This window comes from Oxyura jamaicensis, chromosome 24, assembly GCF_011077185.1.
Source record: "Oxyura jamaicensis isolate SHBP4307 breed ruddy duck chromosome 24, BPBGC_Ojam_1.0, whole genome shotgun sequence".
NCBI lineage: Eukaryota > Metazoa > Chordata > Aves > Anseriformes > Anatidae > Oxyura > Oxyura jamaicensis.
In genome coordinates, this window is record NC_048916.1 from 3,654,236 (window position 1) to 3,673,983 (window position 19,748).

General features: G+C 45.5%; 1 protein-coding gene across 13 annotated transcripts in view; it reads right to left on the reverse strand.

The window, feature by feature from the left end:
• Positions 1 to 19,748, reverse strand: part of GRAMD1B (GRAM domain containing 1B) — a 147,133-nt gene that overhangs the window by 66,388 nt on the left and 60,997 nt on the right. For 9 of the 13 annotated variants that reach the window (XM_035346305.1, XM_035346307.1, XM_035346306.1 and 6 more), the window contains one exon: positions 14,700 to 14,777. In XM_035346305.1, coding sequence (XP_035202196.1) covers positions 14,700 to 14,777 — 78 coding nt within the window. Of the gene's footprint in view, positions 1 to 622; positions 667 to 2,642; positions 2,781 to 3,471; positions 3,596 to 5,561; positions 5,633 to 5,724; positions 5,998 to 14,699; positions 14,778 to 19,748 lie in introns of those variants that run through there. The other 4 variants (XM_035346316.1, XM_035346317.1, XM_035346319.1 and 1 more) reach the window with 4 other exon arrangements.

Here is a 19,748-nt window from a genome sequence, read left to right on the forward strand (position 1 = left end):
CTCCCCAGCTCTCCTGATCCATGCTGAAGCCATGCCGGGCACATCTCCACACCCTGCGAGCTGCAGGGAGCAGGACCTGCAGCCTGGTACAGCGAGCAGCCTCGCAGCAAAGGGCGGATGCATCTATAAGCTCATGTTACTTTCTCAGCCAGCCCTCCCCCTCGAGATGCTTTCCAAAAAAATAAGGAGGCTGCCGAAAGGCCTTTCTGCTCCACCGGACAGGCTCAGAGTGGGAACCTGCCCCTAAAGCACCCTCTAGCGGCATTTTCACATCGAGCAGCAAAGCGGGCTGCAGCATCCCGGCTCTCCCCCCTTGGCTTCCCTTCGGACAAAGGAAGAGCTGCCACCGACAACGATGCAGGCTCCTCTCTCTCCCCCATGAGCATCAATATTTTAGGGCAGGAAGATTTTATCTCACACCTTACAAGAAAAGTAACATATAGAGTCTGCAGCCACAATATCAACTCCTTCCTGGAACTCGAATCCCGTCGTCAACCCCAGCACTAGAACCACTCCCAGCATCGGGGGAAAGGGTCTGGAGAAAGCAAAAAGGGTGACAAAGTAAGAAGGTGCCAAGCGAAACCACTTACGCACAGTGAGGCCGGCAGCATTTCCATCCTACCTTTGCTGTCGCCATATCAGACGTCTCCATGTTTTCTGCTTGGCCTACCAGTAAATGAGACCATTGAAGGAGGAGAGGGAGAAAAAGGGAGAGTCAAAAAAAGGATGGTGAAGAGAAGACAAACAATTTGACAGATGGGTGAGAACAAGCGAGTCATGTAAGAGCTAGCCCCAAGTTTTCCCTGCTGCCCCCAAACAGGAGGGAAAAGCATCTCAAGCTGATGGTCCCAAATTAAATTATTGACTCGAGTCTGGCACAAAATCCAGTAATTTGCCAGCTCCTCCAACTACAATCCCCCAGACCCCTGCTACCACCCCAAATTCTAGTAGGATGCTGAGGAACAGACAGCCCCATTCTCCCAGCTTCAAGTCTGGGCTCCCGCAGGGAGGAGGCAAGCAACCTGTGCCTCCCCTGGGGGAAAAGGCCCTGATGGCTCTGTGGGAAGGGAGCGGGGCACAAGGAGCCCCCCCAAGCGGGTGTTTTATACGTCAGGAGAAAGGCAGGTGGCGAGTGGGTCTGGGCAGTGCAGGGGGCAAGGGAGGAGAGGGCAGTGGGGAAGGAAGAGGCAGCTTCTGGAAGGAAAGCGTGAGAGCAGGACAGCCAGATAGATGGGAGAGCAATGCCACAAAAAATAAAATAATAAAAAAAAATAAGCATGCCAGAGACAGACCATGTAAAGAGAGATGAACACGTGCAGAGCAAAATGCAAGGAGGAGGTTAGTCGTCTGCACCCTACTGAGAACACTCACCTCAGAACAACCCTCAGAAATTACTGGGCCTAAACTAGGAATTCCCTGGAGCACACCCTCAGCTCAGACTGAAGCCAGCAGAGCATCCTCCAAGGTAAAGCTGTCCCGGTGTCAAAAGGCTCCTGGAGCTGCCGAGGCCCTGCCCGGCTGCGGCCGGCCCCGATTGGCGGCACAGGGTGACTTCACCCAGCCCCATTCATCACCCAGCTTCTCCCTCCCTGCTCCCGCAGGCTCCTCCTGGCTGCTTTCCTCCAGAAACCGAGCCTGGAGCCTGTTCGCCAGCCAGGAGCCACCGCACGCAAGTAGCCGGAGCGCTCTGGCAGAGTGGAGCAGAGCAGACAGACGTGAGCAACCCTGGCTGGGAGGGAGGGAGAGGAAGGTTGGGAAGAAAAAAAAAAAAAAAAAAAAAGAAAAAAACACTGCAGAGCTCAGTCAAATTAAGAGCCTCAGAGGGCTAGAAACAGCTCTGCTTGAAAGTGCTTATTCATACAGCGGTGCAGCACGCCGTGCTCAGGCACACAGCCGGCACTCAGCACAGCACGCACAGACCGGGGGCACCAGCAGATGATCCTCAATGCACCCAACAGTTCACACGTGTTCAAGGGCAGCTACCTGCTTTCTGCAAAACCATACTCATTTCCTTGTGTACACACCCCATAAAGCAGGGTTTTATTAAGTTAGGTGTATTACATTCCATATTATATTAAATATATGCACAAATACTGGTGTATTTCTGGTATTTGTTGCAGTGCATTCACATAGTCGCCTGCTTGTGAAAAATCAAGGCTGCTACACTTTCTTCACCTTTTTATTTTGCATATTCAAAGGCACTGTCCCCATTCTTATCAGGGACTTAAACCCCGTCTTATGAAAACACCTAAATCAGCCACCACAGGATGCAGTAACATGGTTTTGAAAATTCATTCAAGTATAAACGCATTCAGGTCTACCTCCATCCCAAGCATTGCCATGGATATAATCATCTTCAGCATACCTGGCCCAACACCATGCACAAAGAACACCACCACCTGCATTAGTTCCACTACTGAGATAAGGATCGTGGTCCTTGTCGCCTGGTGAGCGCTGGATGGATTTCCAAATGAGTCCCATGCTACAGCAACAAGAGTAGTACTACAAGCGTACTGCATGCAGTGCAGAGGTACACGAACAGCAAACGCAGACAACCTGCTCTCCAACCCCTCTTTTATCGAGCCACCAAGCCCCTTGGTGGCAGTTTACTCACTCGCATGTACTCTGCCAGGAGTACTCGCAGCAGCATGACAGAACAGCCTGCCTCATAAAGGACCTTCAGCAAATCCTAAGCTAGAGAACCAGAAAAGCCCAGCTTTGCATGTCAGAAGAAGCTGAATTTCCATGGTGTGCTCTCTTTACAGCAGCGGCTATAAAATTCCAGCAGGGTGTAATAGCTCATGAACTTAACAGCAAACAGGAAACGTCTCCTGAGGAAGTCTGCTTTTCGGAAGCAACTCAGTATGACACACTGAAGGGCTGGGTAAGAATCCAAAGCTTTGTGAACAGCTACACCACTAGCGTCACATTAGTTTGGGGTATGAGCTTGTAATTGCCTCATTAAAGCTATCTTACAAATTGGGAATGGTTGTTTGTTATTGGCACTACATGCAAGTGTCACTGCCCAGCCTCACACAGCCACCAGGACACCCCCGGACAGACACACCATCGGGGCTTTGCTCCTGCCCAGGAATCACAGCTCCAGCTTCATGCTGACCAGAGCAACTCGCCTCAGAGACCCAGCAAATAACAGAAAAAGTTACTTATTCAAGTAGCCACGCAATGGAAACAACGTCAGTGACCTGCAGGCACAGAGACCAGCATGCTGCCCTGCGGGGCAACGCTTCAGCTATGGTTTGGTTCTGCCATGTGGCAAGAAAAGATCTGCAGGAGCTGGGGGCAGCAGGCAAAAACTGCGCCTCTGGGGAATGTGCAAGCAAGACAAAACCTGATAGCGACAGGACTAGCGGGATGACAAACTAGAAACAAAATCAGCAGTGTTAAGTGGAGAGAGAACAGCTATGAAGAATGGCAAAATGTTAAGGAAGAGGTAGTTTAACTGTTAGGCACCTTAGTGGAGAGGTACAGATCCCCAGGAAAATGTGCCAGATGGATAAATTCTTGAATCCTTCCTGAAGTCGGCAGTGTCCTGCAGCCCTACAGCCTCTGCTGTTGGATGCAATCACAGCATCTGCAAGCTAGGGCGCACCTCCATTTCCCAGGGAAAAATCTCAGAAGGGACTCTTTCTTTGCTGCAGCAGCTGGGAAGTCACGTGAGACTTCATTTCCAGAAATAAAATATGCATTTCACACTCCTGGCATCATGGGAGCTGTAGTCACACTGTACAGAACAGAAAGAGCATGTAAGCCACTTCTTTCTGTGCTGAGTAGTTTGCCATGGCATGCAAATTATGTCTTAGGGTCTTGGAAAGGAGAGCAAGGCAGAAGAGCATCACAGCAGAAGAGCAAGCCTTGGCTATCCCAGAAGAGAAGAACAGAGAGAAGCTCAAATGTGAAAAGAGAATAATTCCCTAGAAGGATCAGCAGCATCAGAAAGATGGAGAAACTGGGATGATTCGTATTGCTACTGCTTATTTCTTGAGCAATACTATAACGAAAGAGGGCTGCTGCTTTCATGCAACGCCTTCTGGATCTTTTTCCCCTCATTGTCTCATGTGTTTGAGCTCAGCCTTCCATTTACGTGAGATGGTGCAATAACCTTTCCCACCCCCAAAAGAGGCTCATTCACTGTGGAAAGGGGCAGGCTAACAACAGAAAGTTTTATGACTCACGGCACATTTCATATGCCACAAAACCCCTCCTTCATTTGAATTTGTCAGGAAGTTAAAAGCCACTTTCTAATTTTCTTTCCATCGCGAGTTAACATGCAGCCACTGAGGAGAAGGCAGTAAGACTGCGTTATCTTGGACAGTATGGGCTGATCATCTGCCTTTTGATGGAGTCCAGATATTCTGGAGTAACTCACTGCATGAAACAGAGCACATTTTAGCCAGACACCTTAGCAGGACAAGATTTTCACTCCGTATAAAGCTAAACATCTCTCTCAAAATCAGAGAACTTCAGAGTGTGTAACAGGCAAGACACTTTGGATCCTATGTAAAAAATAAATCTTTCGGGTACAGTGAGCTAAATCTTTACATATGGTATAAACTTGAGCCTTTGGGTTTGGACTGGCACTGCTTAAAGGATAATCCATAGAGGCACATAGGTAGCACACTGGAGAAACAAAGCCTTTATCTGATCTGCACCCATGGAACGTCTAATGCAATATCCTCACCTGGATAAAAATTAACCCCAGATGTTTCAGATAAGGAGTGAGAAACCTTGTGGCAGGAAGATGCACTGCAATGTTTTGGCTTTAAGAACGAAAACCCTTGAGGAACGACTGAAGTCATGAGAGAGAAAGGTCCTAGACTCCTCTTATTTCTGAAGCCTGAGAGAAATCAGAGAAAGTGGCTTGAGCAGTGGCTCAGGACTGAGGTCCTGGACAAAAGCTTCTGGTTTGCAGACAGACGCACCTCAGCCCTGCAGCAGAAGCCTCCCACAGCCCCAGCACACGCTCCTACACATTGAGAGATCTTCCAGTAGCTGCAGCAACAGGGTGGAACAGAGGATGACGGGTTGTAGCTAGGAAAGCAATACAGGGGATGACTTATCTCGCTGCGTCACATCCCACCAAGTACCACACACCCCTCATTTGGTAACCCAGAATAAAGATTCAGGGTTTGAGGGCACAGACGCATGGCAGGTGCTGCACAGGTAAAGCAACAGCCCACGAGGCTTGCATAAGGATGTCTGAGCATATACACGGCTAAGCCTAAAGCGAGGATCCTTTTCCACAGCAGAAAAATGCTACACCTCACAATGCCTGGAACTCCGATAGACCTATACTCCTCAAGCAAGGCCCATGCAACCTGCCATTTAAAGAAAAAGAAAAGGTTAAGGGGGAGAGAGAGCAGCTATCAGCACACCATAGCTGGAGATTTGGGGTGGGGTACTTCAGAGGGAATGCAGAACAAACAGCGGAGAGGACTCAAGGAAAAAAATAGGTCAAACTTGCAGGAGCAGAGGAGAAAAGCAGAGGTCTAGCAGGGGGGCTCAAGGACAGCCCTTGGCGAGTACAGATTGTAACACCTGACCTTGTTACGATGCATGGCGCGGTGGGGAGACGCATGCTGCCATCTTATCACCGAAATGCACAACAAATACTCTGAAAGGCCAAGAAAGAAATGGACGGGAGGATAAACAAGGAGAGAGGAGAGGGAAAAGAAGAAATGCAGAGGTCACAGTGAGCACTCACACGGTTACAGTCATCTGCAGAAAGAGGGAAGTCTGTCCAAGTGCCAACGTGCTCCCCAGCAACCCGAGAAACACGCTTCAGCAGCGAGGGAGCAAATTGCTGTTGAGTCAAAAGATGGAATCCCAGCTTGTTTACACACGCACAGGAGTTTTGGGGAGAAAGCAGCACCGAGAGGTGACCTCAGAGTCCACCGTGGAAAGATGTAATGTCACCATTAAGACGGTTCTGGGATGGCTCCTACTGCTCTTACTCCGCAGTGTGGCCCCAAAGGGAAGGAGAAGTGACTTGGCTGATGAGAAGGCAGAGCGATGGAGAAATCTCCAAAGAGCTTGCTCTGCGCAAGAGGCACAGGTTTGCTTTCTCTGCTCTCAGATTTCTTCTATCACAGGCGATTCAATTTTAAAGGCACAGCTGCCTGAAAGGCTCTGCTGAATTTGCAACTGCTATGGGATAAGGTGTAAAAATCTGAGAGAATAAAGGATTCTCTAAAAGAATTTGAGGTTGTTAATAGCCAGAATGAAATCCTTGGGTCCAGTATTAACCAGCCAGAGTTTCTCTTGAACCAGACTATCTAACTTCCCAGGTAGAAGTTAACACCAGTTATCCCGTGGCTCCCAGAACGCGTGGAGACAAACCGGTTCAAAGATCAGCAGCACTACCAGATTTCTTCCCAGTAAGAAACATGGGCATTGAGCTCAGATGAAAGCCAGAGGCTGGTTTGCAGAGGCAGCATCCCTAAAAGGATGCTCCAAGCCCAGCTGGTCCATTACAAGGAGCCTTTCTGCTCTTTGCCTTTTCTGCCAGGACTCTGATCCACTGCTAAAAAGCAGCAGCTTGTGCAGCTGTCGGACCTGCAGCCACCACAGGGCACCTGGACACTTTCTGCTTGTGGATGAAGGTGCCCCCTTCTCCCACCAAATGGGCACTGGTTAACTCTTCTTCCCACACAGTGCTCTGCTGAATGGATATACGATCTCAGGGCAGAGAGGAAGTGTGTAAAAAGAGGCAGGTAAAATCCAAAGTTGCAGGAACATCTCTCTGTAAGGTACATAACACTTAACTACCTCTTCCTTACAGTCATTTTTGTGCACTACATTTCCAAACAGCATCTTATTTCCAACATGGAACACAACAAGAATCGAGTACATACTTGCCATCAGCACAGAACTCCCCCAGAGCCCCCGTGTTGTTTCTGGTGCTTTAGTTTGTATTATAACTCATTTTAAATGCTTGGTACTTCCCCATTTAGACAGCCAACTATAAAGTGTAAAGACGCACATATTTTCCAAGGTAAATATTGCAAATACTTGCATGTGCCAAAGACAAATAGCACTAAAAGCATGGAAGAGGCCATGATAAAGTGTTTGTGCTGACTGGAAAGTTACGAAAAGGCTGATTTGTTCAGGGACACACACACACAGAGCAATCTGTACAAGAGATACCATTATCTTAGAGTAGCAGGGTGTTTCACCAAGCAAATCCAAAAGAACCTTAATTCCCAGTTCAGGTAAGTGCCCTTAGATTTTGGGGGAACTTCTGTCTGTACAGAAAAACACCCAGCGCTGAGCAGTTTCAGAAACAGCTGACGACTGCACTGTAAACAAGGGCCTAGAAAGGTCTCTATAAGGGCACAAACATATGCATTCAAGCTGAAAAAGAGCTGATCCCAGATCCCCTTCCAGGGCTCGTGGCCTGCCAGAGTCTCAGGGGAGGCTGAGGCAGCAGCATCCCTGTTCACCAGCACCTCCTCCTCCAGCTGCAGTCCAAAGCCCAGGCAGAAGGGTTAGCCTCCCCTTGTGCCTCCAGCCTCCCCCAGCAATCACTCAAAGCCAGGGCTGTGAACATCAATGCCAGTTCTGATTTCAGTGTAAACGGTAGTCCCAAATTCTCTAAAAATTGAACTGGGAAGAGAAATAGAATATTTTTAAAATGCCTTCTATTTCTGCCCTTTGACATGTGTCAGTCCTGTCTGCCAATTTACTGGCTCAACAGATGGGTTTTAACCTGCTTATCCCTTCAACACTGCCCCCAGCTATTCACTTGAGTATTTATCTTCTTTTCTATGCCTACTGCACATCAAACAAGTCACTACAAATTAGGAGACTAGGACCCGAAGAGCTGTACGCCATCCCTTTTTGTTTGTTTGTTTGTTTTAAGTAACACCTTTGTTTTACTGCACTGCATCGATCAGTCAGCCACACCACAAAGTAGAAGCAACACCATGCTCTGAGATCTTTTCTCTGCAGCTGGGGTGCCAGGCACGCTCACAACAGGACTCATAGATATGCTGTGGTTTCTGATGACACCTCGGTTAAAATGTTTCCTGCATAAAGGAAGGTGGCTTTCTCCCACTGCGAGACAGAGGTATTGCCCACATGGTGTTCTTTTGGAGGAAGCCTTGCACTAACGTTCAGTGCCAGTTCATTTCTACCCATTAAAGAGAAGAGATCACTGGTGCAGTTGGAGCTCCCATACCACGTTTGGGTACATGCAATAGAATTCAAGGACAAATACAGCTCCTAGATTCATCCCAGGCCATGCCCCAGTTTAAGAAGGCATCTATTCACCAAGAGGGATGTGTTCTGCAACTTAGGAACTACAGCTTATAGATGTGAAGTCTAATTCTGGTTGTACAGCAGTCACTCCCCATGTAACTGCATAAACCTGGCCAAACTCCATCTGAATTTAGCAGCAGGCTCCCTCAAAAAGCATCACTCCTCTGCAACTTTAAAAAGCCTACCTCTGGCTGTAAGAGGCTAAAATCAATTAAGTCCTCTGAGACCCTCTGATGGCTGATTTTAGAGCAGTATTGAAGTTTTAGTACTGCAATAGAAGTTCACGAGGGCTCTGAGGCACAGGACACGCTTTGTTGTAAGGTGAATCCACACAAGGGGTCAGCAGCTGACAGCACACTGCACAGAAGCCTGCAGACAAGGGCCAAGGAGGCTTACGCAGAGCAGGAGGTCTGTGGAAGGAGATGGTTTACAGCCCTGCACCCCAGCCTCCTGCTGCCTTCACTCCCACTTCTCCACATGCCTCAAGCTAACAGCTGTAGCACTGACAATCTCAATGCTCCCAGGGGACGCAGAGCTGATGGGGTGACCATTACCTAAGGGAAATACCCAACTGAGCCCTCTGCTCTTGGTAACAGGAAGGAAGGCTGGGTAGAGTCTGCCCAGGGCCTCAGATAAGGAAAAAAAAAGGAACAGTGAAATGAGTCCTCTTCTCCTCATGTTCCTGAGCACCACGAGCTAGCAATGCAGCCACATGAGGCCTGCCAGACCTCCTCTGCATTCAGTGAGATCTGCAAGGCACACTGAGGTTTATCACTGATAACACCAGTCCAGTAGAGACAGAACTGATCAGGAAACGGAGAAGTGAGATCTGAATCCTGCTTTGCCCCGCTTTTACATCTGAAGGCATGGTTGTAAGACCGTGCCTTCTCCTGCAGCTGTTACTGACCTGCGTGCAGGTCCTCACACTCCAAGCTCTATGTCGGAGGCAACTTTATGGAAGGGAATAGGCTGGTATTTTGCCGTGACTGCTTGGAGCAGGGGACTGAATTAAGAATGGCTTATTTTTGGTGATGGAGGGCATTTGCACAATCTATTCTACTTATCATCTGCACAAAAACTATTCATGGTATCAATTAAACTCCCTCTCACCAGTGGCTATCAGCTAATGCCCAGAGGCATGGTATTACATTACCACTGAAAGCATAAAATAACCCTGTTCTCAAGCTTGCCAATAGCTTTGAACTCAAAGCTCCAGACTCACATGCTGCGCAACAGCAACAAAGTGCATGAGCACACCAATTAATCCTGCAAGGTCTCCTCCTTGACTCTGGCCCCAGTAAGACAAGCAGGAGAGGTATCTGTCCCTCCACACCCCTCAGTCACAGAGAAGGGAAGCACAGGGACTAATGCCCTTGCTTTGAAATCACAAAGCATTTTTAGTTCAGTCTCCTTAAGACTAAAGAACAAGAGTATAAGAGATAGTGAGTGGAGCACAACTTTCATGTATCAAATCCAGCACCGACTTTGAATGATGAGCGCACTCTTATCTGCACTGACAGAAGTCGACTGAGAATTTTAGGGAGAAGGGATGAGACTTTCTCCTGGATGGCTTAACCCTCTTACAGGGCAGACCCACTGAGCTGGGATGCCAGGTGCAAAAGACAACTCCCAGTTGAACACAAAGACAAAATTCATCTTATTCCAGCTGCTTGTTCATAGCCTGCCTTATCCAACAGAGCCGGATCCAGGCAGACTGTAATTAACAACAGCCCATCTTCAAGAGGAACAATGCTGGCGTATGAGGAACAGGGCAGGTGCTATTTCCATTCACAACAGCTCTGCTGACAGTAGCAAATCTGGCGATCCAAGTAGAGGAGAGCTGCTCTTAAACTGTTCTGTCTTCTACAGCCGAGAGTCAATTCTGGGGCTCAGGAAGCAGCAGCAATTAGGAAGAGGGAAGACAGTAGCTCTGACCCTAACTATTAACCATCTTTCCTATGTGACAAAGGAGATCAGTGCCATTCTGGTTAAACTCCTCCAAAGTTAGTCCATTTAATGTTAAATCCAGCTTACTAAGGAACATTTAAGGGAAGTATGGATTTTGATCTAGCTCCAAAGTTACTGCAAGAGAATTAGGGTTATGCTCTGGGACACTCTGGAAGCTCAGCCTGAGCTTTTCTCCACAATAGGATCTTTAGCACCACTTTTGAAAACCTTCCTAAAGATCATGGTTGCATCCACCCCTGATGAATAATGGTTATTCACATGTTTAACTAATATTAGGACCCTCATTGCCAAGGGAAGTAGCTACCAGAAGTAGCTAACTTTGCTGTGCCTCCACTTGCAGGTAAATGGGCACACAGTACGTTAACGCCAGCTTCTCTTCATGTCAAGGGGAAAAGGGATGCAGGCTAGGAAGATGAAGCATAAGCACGTCACGGGTACATTGTTGAAATATAGAACACCTACCAACTTCTTAAACACCCCAAGGATGTAACTTTGGCACAAACATTTTAAAAGTTTGATCTCCTTTCAGATCTTCACACAACTTCTTGGAAATCCAAGCAGGAGGCAGAATTTCTTAAACTTGTCTATGTCTTGAGCCATTTCCTAATCTTTTTGCAAGCTCTCGCAAATTTTGATCCATTGTTTGAGAAACACTTAGTAGCTTACGCAAAGGAAAAACAAGCCCCACAGCCCTGGAACTATCAGAACAAGATACTGTGCCCACTGGGGGGCTAATTAAGTTGCAATCAAGATGTAGGGCATATTAAAACAAAACATTGTAAGACTAGCTGTTCCCCATTTCCTCCATTTTGATATGATCACTGTAACTGCTACCTGCTTCTCTCCTCTCCTTTTCACGTCCTACAGCTTTCTATCCCTGTACTTTCCACACTCCTCTTTTCACCTTATCAGTGTATCCTCCTCAGACTGTATGAGGCTGAGGACTGATTTTCCCTCCAGTTCAGTAGCTTAATATTTACTCTTAATTAAAACTCCCTGCATCCTAAACCTGATAGGTACCTCAGTGTCATGACAAAGAACAAGCCCTTGGTTCAAGCAGAAGCAGGCTCATGACCTTAGACTCCATCCAGATGAAAGCTCAAGGCAATTCATACATAACCTTGTCTTGTTACAGTGAGTAGTGACTGTGTATGTGAACACATTTCACCCAAGTCTCTGGCTGTCTGCATCCCAACCCTGTCCACTCTTTGAATTAGTTTATTAAGTCAAGCAGCTACTGCAAGCACAATTATTTGGACAGCAACTCAGCTCCCCTGCTTATCTTCATACTCATGTGGTTGGGGTGTTTCAGCATCTGAGCAACCCACAGACTTAACTCACCATCTTTTTTTTTTTTTTTTTAATCTGTTTTCCTGAGGTTAGAGAAGAACTGTCCTCCTCATTGCACAGACAGAACATGAAATGAACCACACAAGCTCACACAGACAGCAGGCAGCTGAGCCCTGAGTCCAGGCAAAACCCAGCTCTCCTTCTAGCCTGCCTCTTTTCCCTTACATGGCTCTAAAAATACTTGCACAGCGTTTATTTACCCTAAGACAAAATAAAAGCTCTACAGGCTCCCTGTCAGCATAAACAATCAGGTATGATAGACATGACAACTTACAGGACTTTGCAGAAGGCCAGCTTTTTCCTCAGAGAAGACACACGCAAGTAGCAGACCTGCTTCACCGCGGTGCTGCAGGACACCTTGTCAGGGCACGGGTTCTGGACCATGGCCGTACTTCGCACTGCACCAGCCAACAGCAGCGCTCACACCTCAAGGAACACAACTGCTAGGGAGCACTGAGTGCATCTGCCAGCAGAATAAAACCGAGTCTTCTCTGAAAGAGCCTGAGGGTTGGAGCACGATCCTTGGAAGTCCATCACTGAGCAGTTAACTCCACTAGCAGCATTTCCTGGTACCATCTTTTACAGGAAGAGCATGCAGTTAAGATCTTGAATATGCCTAGTCTCGATGTCAGCCATCCTCAGCTATGTATTCCTCTACATATATTTTTTTTTAAATCTCAGAGTCAACATAGCAACTCAGCATCCCTTTATTTGGGCTGGGGTAGCTTTCAGCACTTTTCCAGACGTACTGAAGTGGGTGCAGATCTTTGCTCACTCTGCTCTGATCCTTCCAGTGCAGCACAGACTCCTGCCTGCGACACCAGAGGCAGCATGCCAAGAGAAGGTGCACCCTTTGGTATACACCATGTGATTTCTTGCCGTCTCCTCTTCTGCTCAGTTTTTACCACAACTCACAGGACTGCTGAAACCCTTCTTCTTTTTACTTACAGCGTCTGTACGGTAAATCAATGAAACAAGCACAGGGAACTGCCTGTAGGTCTTTACCATTTAAACTGAGATGAGAACTTGAAACCTGTGGTTGGAGGACGCATTGTTACTGGTCAAAATACTACCACATAAGGGCAGTGAGAAAGTACCTCCTCATTCATTTGTAAAAGCCTGGAAGCCTCAAGATGCTTCAGAAGCCACCTTCAACTTTGCTAGTAGGAACAGCAAGCACTCAAAGATTTCATTAGCCTACTCCACGTCTTACAGGAAACTCAAAATGCATTTCACTGCCAGAGACTTTTTTAGTCAAGTTTCATGAAAGAGAGTCACTGCTATCCAAAGAAGCTGTACCAGCAAAGCTTGATGCAATTATTTTGGCAAAAGGAAAAAGAGCTAAAGGCAATTTACTTGCCTTCATATGGGTCATTTTAGGATCAGTATTTTCCATGAAACCAAACCCACTTGAAATTTAATCTGGGCAGCAAGATGGTTGCAGGTTCCCGATAACAGAGAGGTCAGCATGCTCTCTACCACCCTGGCTCTGCATAAATAGATCTGAGCTCCAACAGCGCTCCAGCTGAAACATCTCTTCCAGACACTAAGATGCTCTCAGCACCAGTCTAAAGGCTCTCTTTTAAGTCTACATGTGAAAACTGCAGCACTTCCAAATTATTCCCATCTTCCTATGTCCAGAAAACCTTCATCAGAGTATTAATGAAGCCTAACCTTGTTTAACCTACGGAGTCCAAAATCAAATGGTATAACAGCATGCATTAAGCCCAGGTATAATCTAAGTGTCCATCTGCTTTGCTGTCAGGTTCTTTATTTACTGGTTGCAAACATCACTCCCCACTAGTCAATTATGCCAGGCTCCACAGCACCAGAGAGACTGATAATTGGAGTGAAACATATGGAAGAAAAGGTTAGCTGCAACTACCAAGTGCTAATTCAGAGCCAAACTCTGTTGGGATATTAATTAGCTCTTCAGGGTCAGGATGTTCTCTCAAGTGAGTCAATTCCTCAGATGCCTCCTCAGCTGCTATTCAGTTCTTACTCAATCCATTGCCCTCTGACATCACAGTGGGGAATCTGAGTTCAGTAGGAGTTTACCCTCCTAGAGTCAGTCAGAAAAACCTTCGACCTCAGTGACAACTTGTGTGGAATAACTGAGTAACAGAGCCGAAACAAAGCTCTTCTCTGACCATGCCACAATAAGAGCGCACAGAGCAGAAGCCACATTCAGATGCTTCTCCTAATCCACTACGTAGCAGCTGTGATCCTCAGTCACAACATTAAGGAAAATGCAACAACTCCCCTGTGCAATGCAGTAACAAAACAACATGAATTTCAGAAACCAAAGACCAGACCAAACACTGGGCCCAAAGGTGTTATTAGGGAAAAAAAGCCTGCAGGAGCTGGCCCAGGACAGAAAGGTGATTGCAGTTCAGGGCTCATAATTCATGCACAGCAGAAGAAAAAGTGGTTTCAGGCTCACAAGATGAACTACAAGATAGAGCAAAACTCTTAATCATATAGCCCTTAGCAAAGCAACAATAAATCACACACAAAAATAAGCATTCGTTTTTCAACAGCTTTTTTTTTTTTGCCAATACTGCAGTTTAAAGTAGTCATTAATCAACCATAAGTACAAGGAACTAAAGTTTCTTTTCCAACTTCACAGCAGTTTTTACTGAGCTGCTAGAAATGAGCTGTAGACACCTGGGGACTGTCCCCACACATCACATGTAAAATACAACAACCAGTCTCAATATTGTACTTGGTAGGGATAAGAATTACATACAAAATTTCACTTGTACACTCAAGGATCAGAGCTGCTAATGATCAATACACAGGGGATTTGATGAAGATTTCTACATCAGATAAAGTTTCAGGGAATTAGTCTGAGAATGAGCCTGAGAATAAAATTCAGGCTACATCATGGGCTGGATGTGTCTGTCCCAGGTTCTAAGTACATGGAAAATTATGTCTTTTTTAGGCATTGATAGGACTGATTAAGTCACGCTTTTATAGGCATGTGACATTTCTGGTTAAATAACTGAGAAATTGAGGGAAAATGAGGTCTCAGTCAGCCTGCATCATCTAATTTTACTGAGTGGTTCCAGGAATTTCCCCCAGTTGAGCATGAACAGACTTACCTGTCGTCACGCATGTGAGGGCTCAGGAACCGAGACGAGTCATCATCGTGGCTGCTTTGCTGGCTGCTCTGCTGACTGCTGCAATAGAAAACAGAAGCAATTAAGACAGATTTTGATAAGTCCCTATCAAACATTTTGATTTTAAAGCCAGAACAAGAAAAAACACAAGCCTCATTCTTCATATATTTAGAGATGCAAGGAAAAATATGAGGAAGTAAGCTCGTACCTGACATACCACAGGAGTGACTGGTTTGAAGCCTCTTACTCCCACTCAGTCATGCTTTTCTAAGAACTTTCAGATACAGAAGTAACCTTGCACATTGTCTACGAAGTGTTTCATCACACCACCCCGCAATGGTTTCATACAGCTTAACGTTCAACTACCAAACCACTATCTGTTCACATACTCCCTGCTTCCGGACAGCGGGACAAAAGAGAAGTTAGATGGAACTCTTTTTAAGGATGAAGCAGCCAGAAGTGGTCACCACCAAATTTCTAGTGGAGAGTTGCATGCTGAGCCCACAAGATGTCACTCTTCCCCTTTAATTGGTATTTTTATTTTTTTTTTTCTTAAATCCATTGTGTGATGTTGGCTTTATTCCCTCCTAGCAGCCTCTGCCTGCTCCAGGGACTCATCAGCATTCCTGCTTCTCATTTCTGTAGCTTCATGTTTCTGTGTGCAAGAGCTTTCCTTCTGAGCCCTTGACAGGTCTGATTCTCCCTTTGGATACCAGGCTGCAGCACGATGTAGATGTTCCTGGGGCATCCTTAATCTGCACAGCCTGAGTACCCTGGCTATGGAGCCATGGCAACACAGCTTCAGCACAAACTGTCTGGTCCCACCTGGGACACTGGACGCATTTGCCTGAACACACACCGTACTAAAACACTCTACGTTCAGTGCTGGAAGAACCTAAGCAGCTCCAATAAAACCAGTTCATGTATACAGATGCATGCTGCGATCACAGCTTCTACTGCAGTGTAGACAAATCTATGTAATACATTGCGCATCACATACAGACTGCCCAAAGGCACAGCAGCAGTTTCAAAAAGGCCCAAATTGCATATTTTCTTCTTAGAAAGCATTAATCCTCAGGAAGACCTACTTTGGGGTAAAACAGCACTAAAACACCATAGCGAGATTTTTCTGTCAAGTCTACTTGTTCATTTCTTTTCTGTCTCTCTTCAGATTGATTCATCCAAAAACCCCATTTCTTTTTCTTCTTTAGGTGTACTCTGTGCTTGCATGAAGAAATTGTTACAGCTCCTCTTACCTACATCTACTTAGGCATTTCAACTCAACTACAGTGCTGAAATGATAATTTAAGTCAAATATATTTAAGTCCTATGTAAAAAAACACTACTTTTGCCACGACAGAAATTAACAGAGGAAAGCGTGAAGAGGTTTAGAAGTTTATCTAGAATTGTCTTGGTACTTCCAGGGCATGAAGAAACCACTAAGCAGACAGAACAGGAACTAGAATCAGAAACTATGTCAGTGGCAGATGAGAACTACATCCTCAGGTACCAAACAGCATTGCTTCAACAAATCTGTATAAGAATAGAGTGGCTTGTTAGAGCCAACCACCCAACCCCCTCCAGCTCCGTCTTTTTCTTCACAGAGACGAAGCATCCTTCTGATTAGTTTGTGTTCTTGGGAGACTATTCATAAGCTTTAAGGTGAATACCACATCCTCTATAGTAACCGTTTTCCTTTCTTGCTCTAGAAAGGTAAGGGGGAAAGGCCTGTCTCTTCTCCTTGAAGATCCAGGGACTATTCCTATAACCACTTGTCAATTCATAAATAAAAAACCTCTCACAAAACTTTGCCACTTTGGTTTTGATTAAGCAGATAAAAGAAACTTACCAAAAGAGTCCCAGTGTAACAAAGCCCAGCTACATCTCCTGCAGTGCTGGGAATCCCACTTGAAACTTTACTCTTAGACAGTTATACAAGACGTACCTTAGACCTTTCAGGCTCACCCAACCGTCATTAAACGCCTTGTTCAGACAGCCCTTCAAACCAAGGGTTAAAATTTAATGGAATACAGATGTCACAACACATTGCAGTACAACACCTTGCCCCCTTCCCTTTATCACTAGTGAATCCTCAAGACAAGAAATTTCAGAGACACGAGGAGAAGGAGATCAGTTCTTCCTCCTCCTACTTCACTGCAGCAGTGTTTTGCATGGAAGCTTTCCACAAGTTTGTGAGCTCTTCACACAGAGAAAAATCGTTTCAATGTTTTGATTACTAGACAGTGCAGCTGTTAAACCCCCTAAAAAGTACAGAGCACTTGAAATGCAGAGCTATTGTTTCATTACACTTCTCGGTCCATTACAAGTTAACCTGCTTTTAAGATGATAGCGTTCCTTTGAAGTGGTGGAACAGCAAATTGCTGCTCTTATATTCGCTATAATTATAAGGAGATAAGGAAGGTGTGATTTGTATTGAGAAGTAATACAGGGGAAAGCTTTACATATAGACATTGTGATTTTATATTTACAGAGAGGGCTAAAAGCTGGTTAAAAGTCTTATTAAATCAGTAAAAGAAAGTTCAGAAGAAAACAGTCCGTTCCTAAGGATGCTTGTTCTGTTGCCTCTTTTCTAGCATCTGTAATATAAGTGTTAAATAGTTTTCATCAACTTTGTGACCTATGTACATACACTCACATGAATGCTCATGAGATAGTCACACACACAAATCACCTCTTCCAAATCCTGCCAAAAGTGAACTTGAGTAGACTGCTGATACTAGAGATCAAAGTGCAAAACTTACTTTAAAAAATGCTCATCACAATTCATCTCCCTGACCTTATGCCACTCAAAGTTAAATATTTAAACATTTCTCAGACCTGGTCTCAGCAAGTTTTAAATTACATTTTGTACTATTATCTTCTTGCTTTTTTGTTGGGTGGTAGGGGGTGCAGTATCTCATTTTACTCAGACTTCAGTCTCTAAATGGTAAAGCAGAGCCAATCTCTCATTTTATGCACGAACGGGCTTTTAAAGCTAAGCAGCTCTTCTACTAAGGTGTCTGTCCAGATTTCAAAGTTCAGACACTCGTGTCAATGTTTGCACAGCAGGAGTTTTCTGGGAATTCTGTACCTTCCAGATATGTCTGGAAGCGCTATTACAAGTCACGATCACAAGCAAGAGTATGTGACATTGGTTTTTCTCGTGTGGTGTGCAAATGCTTACCACTTACCAGTCCTGACCAAACTTTGATAGATCTGCACCTTCAGCAGTTCCACCTTGGAAGGCATCAGTACAGCATGATCCATTCCACCAAAGCAAGGCAGAAACACATACAGCTTGTTTTTACCACACTAAAACAATGCTCTCATAGCACTTGCACGTTATCGGATGGGTGGAAAAAACCATCTAGTCTGGCACTTAGAACAGATGCCATTACTTGTCCTTAAATAAAAGGAAGCACAATTTCTCAAAAGGAATTCAACTACGAACGCATAAATTCAGAAGCAATGAGAAATGGGTCTCAACTTGTGTTTCCTAGCTTGAAACATTTGTGGATAGCTGTATCTGATAAATGACCCCACTAAAAATGAGTGCTCCCTCTCCAACTCAGCCTCTCATTTCTGACAATACTTTGAAAAGGTGATAGAAAACATCTCACTGTACTTGCATATCTGCAGGTGTGAGTCTGGCAGGCTTTTATTCAAAGGAAGTTCTTTCAACAGTGATGGATGATTGGGGTGAGCAAGGGAATGGGGAAGAAACGGCTGTCATGGAAGATGGAATCAATTCATGAGCTTGGAGAATCAGTTATTCACAGGAGTCTGTGGTCTTCGGAAGGTTATTGTTAGTCACAGCTATTCAGCAAATAATTTCACATAGAACTTTTCAAGTCTGAACACAGATGAATATTTCCTATTCATTTTTCTTAATTAAACCCTGTATTCATAGGCTTTGGGTTCAGTACTAAGCATTTCACAGAAGTAGGATAGGTAATTGACAGGTATACAACCTCTCTACAAGTGCTTTCTGCAACTGTGGCAACTGTTCCTGGAACACAAAGCTAATATCTGATATATCACGGTAGGAATATTTTCAATTTTTCTGTGAAACTAAAAGATATGCAGGTTATAAGCAATAAAAGTGAACTTGCATCAAGGCTTCTGTTAAAATTTGCAAAGCTGCTTAGTTATCCAAACTACAGGGTGTTTATTTTCCTCCATGCTTCCAGCTGCAAGCACCAAGACGTGAACCTACCTGCGTTAAAGCACACACCTCACAAAGTCCAGAAAAAGCACAGCATTAGTAATATGGTGTGTTATGGTTACTTCCAAGCTGCCAAAAAAAAAAAAAAAAAAAAAAAAAAGTTGATCATCCCTTTTAAATACAGCTCTTGTATTTACCCCACAGGGCTGGGGAAACTTGTGAAAGACAGAACAATTTTACCTTTCGTTTCACCGACCTACTCTGCCCATCTTTCCCAGCACATAGCCCCCTCCTATTTCTCATGAGGCAGCAGAAAGACCTGCCAGTCCCAGCTGCCCAGCAGCACCTCAGTGCCCTCAGCAAATTAAATCCCTGCCATCAGCAGCCCTGGGTTTCTATGGCTGCAGCAGCAACGGGGCCATTACAAGCACCAGGGAACTGTGAGGTGGAGGGGACAAAGAAGGGAGCAAGGGTGATGAAGAGGAAATTGCCAAGCTAGGAAATCACCATCTGTTACTCTAACAGATAACGAACAGCCTCGCTCATCAAGAAGGGCTGTCCTTCGATAGCCTTAAAGCTTTCAGCCTGTGAATTAAAGTCAGAGCACCTGCACCGATGGAGCTTTCCCATAGGTGCTGCAAGCTCCCGCTCTCTGCACACGAGTGCAGAGTTGTCAGGGGTAACATATGCTAGTCACTGAAGGTAGCAGGCTAACACCGGGCTTTATTAAAGATGAGACTCTCAGTGAACTGTAATCACTGCACTGATACCAAGCCCTGTGGGAGGCAGGTGGCAGATGGTACCACAACACCTCTAAGGATCCCAGCACCCATTTGGTTTGTGCAACCCAGCTCCACTTAAGGACT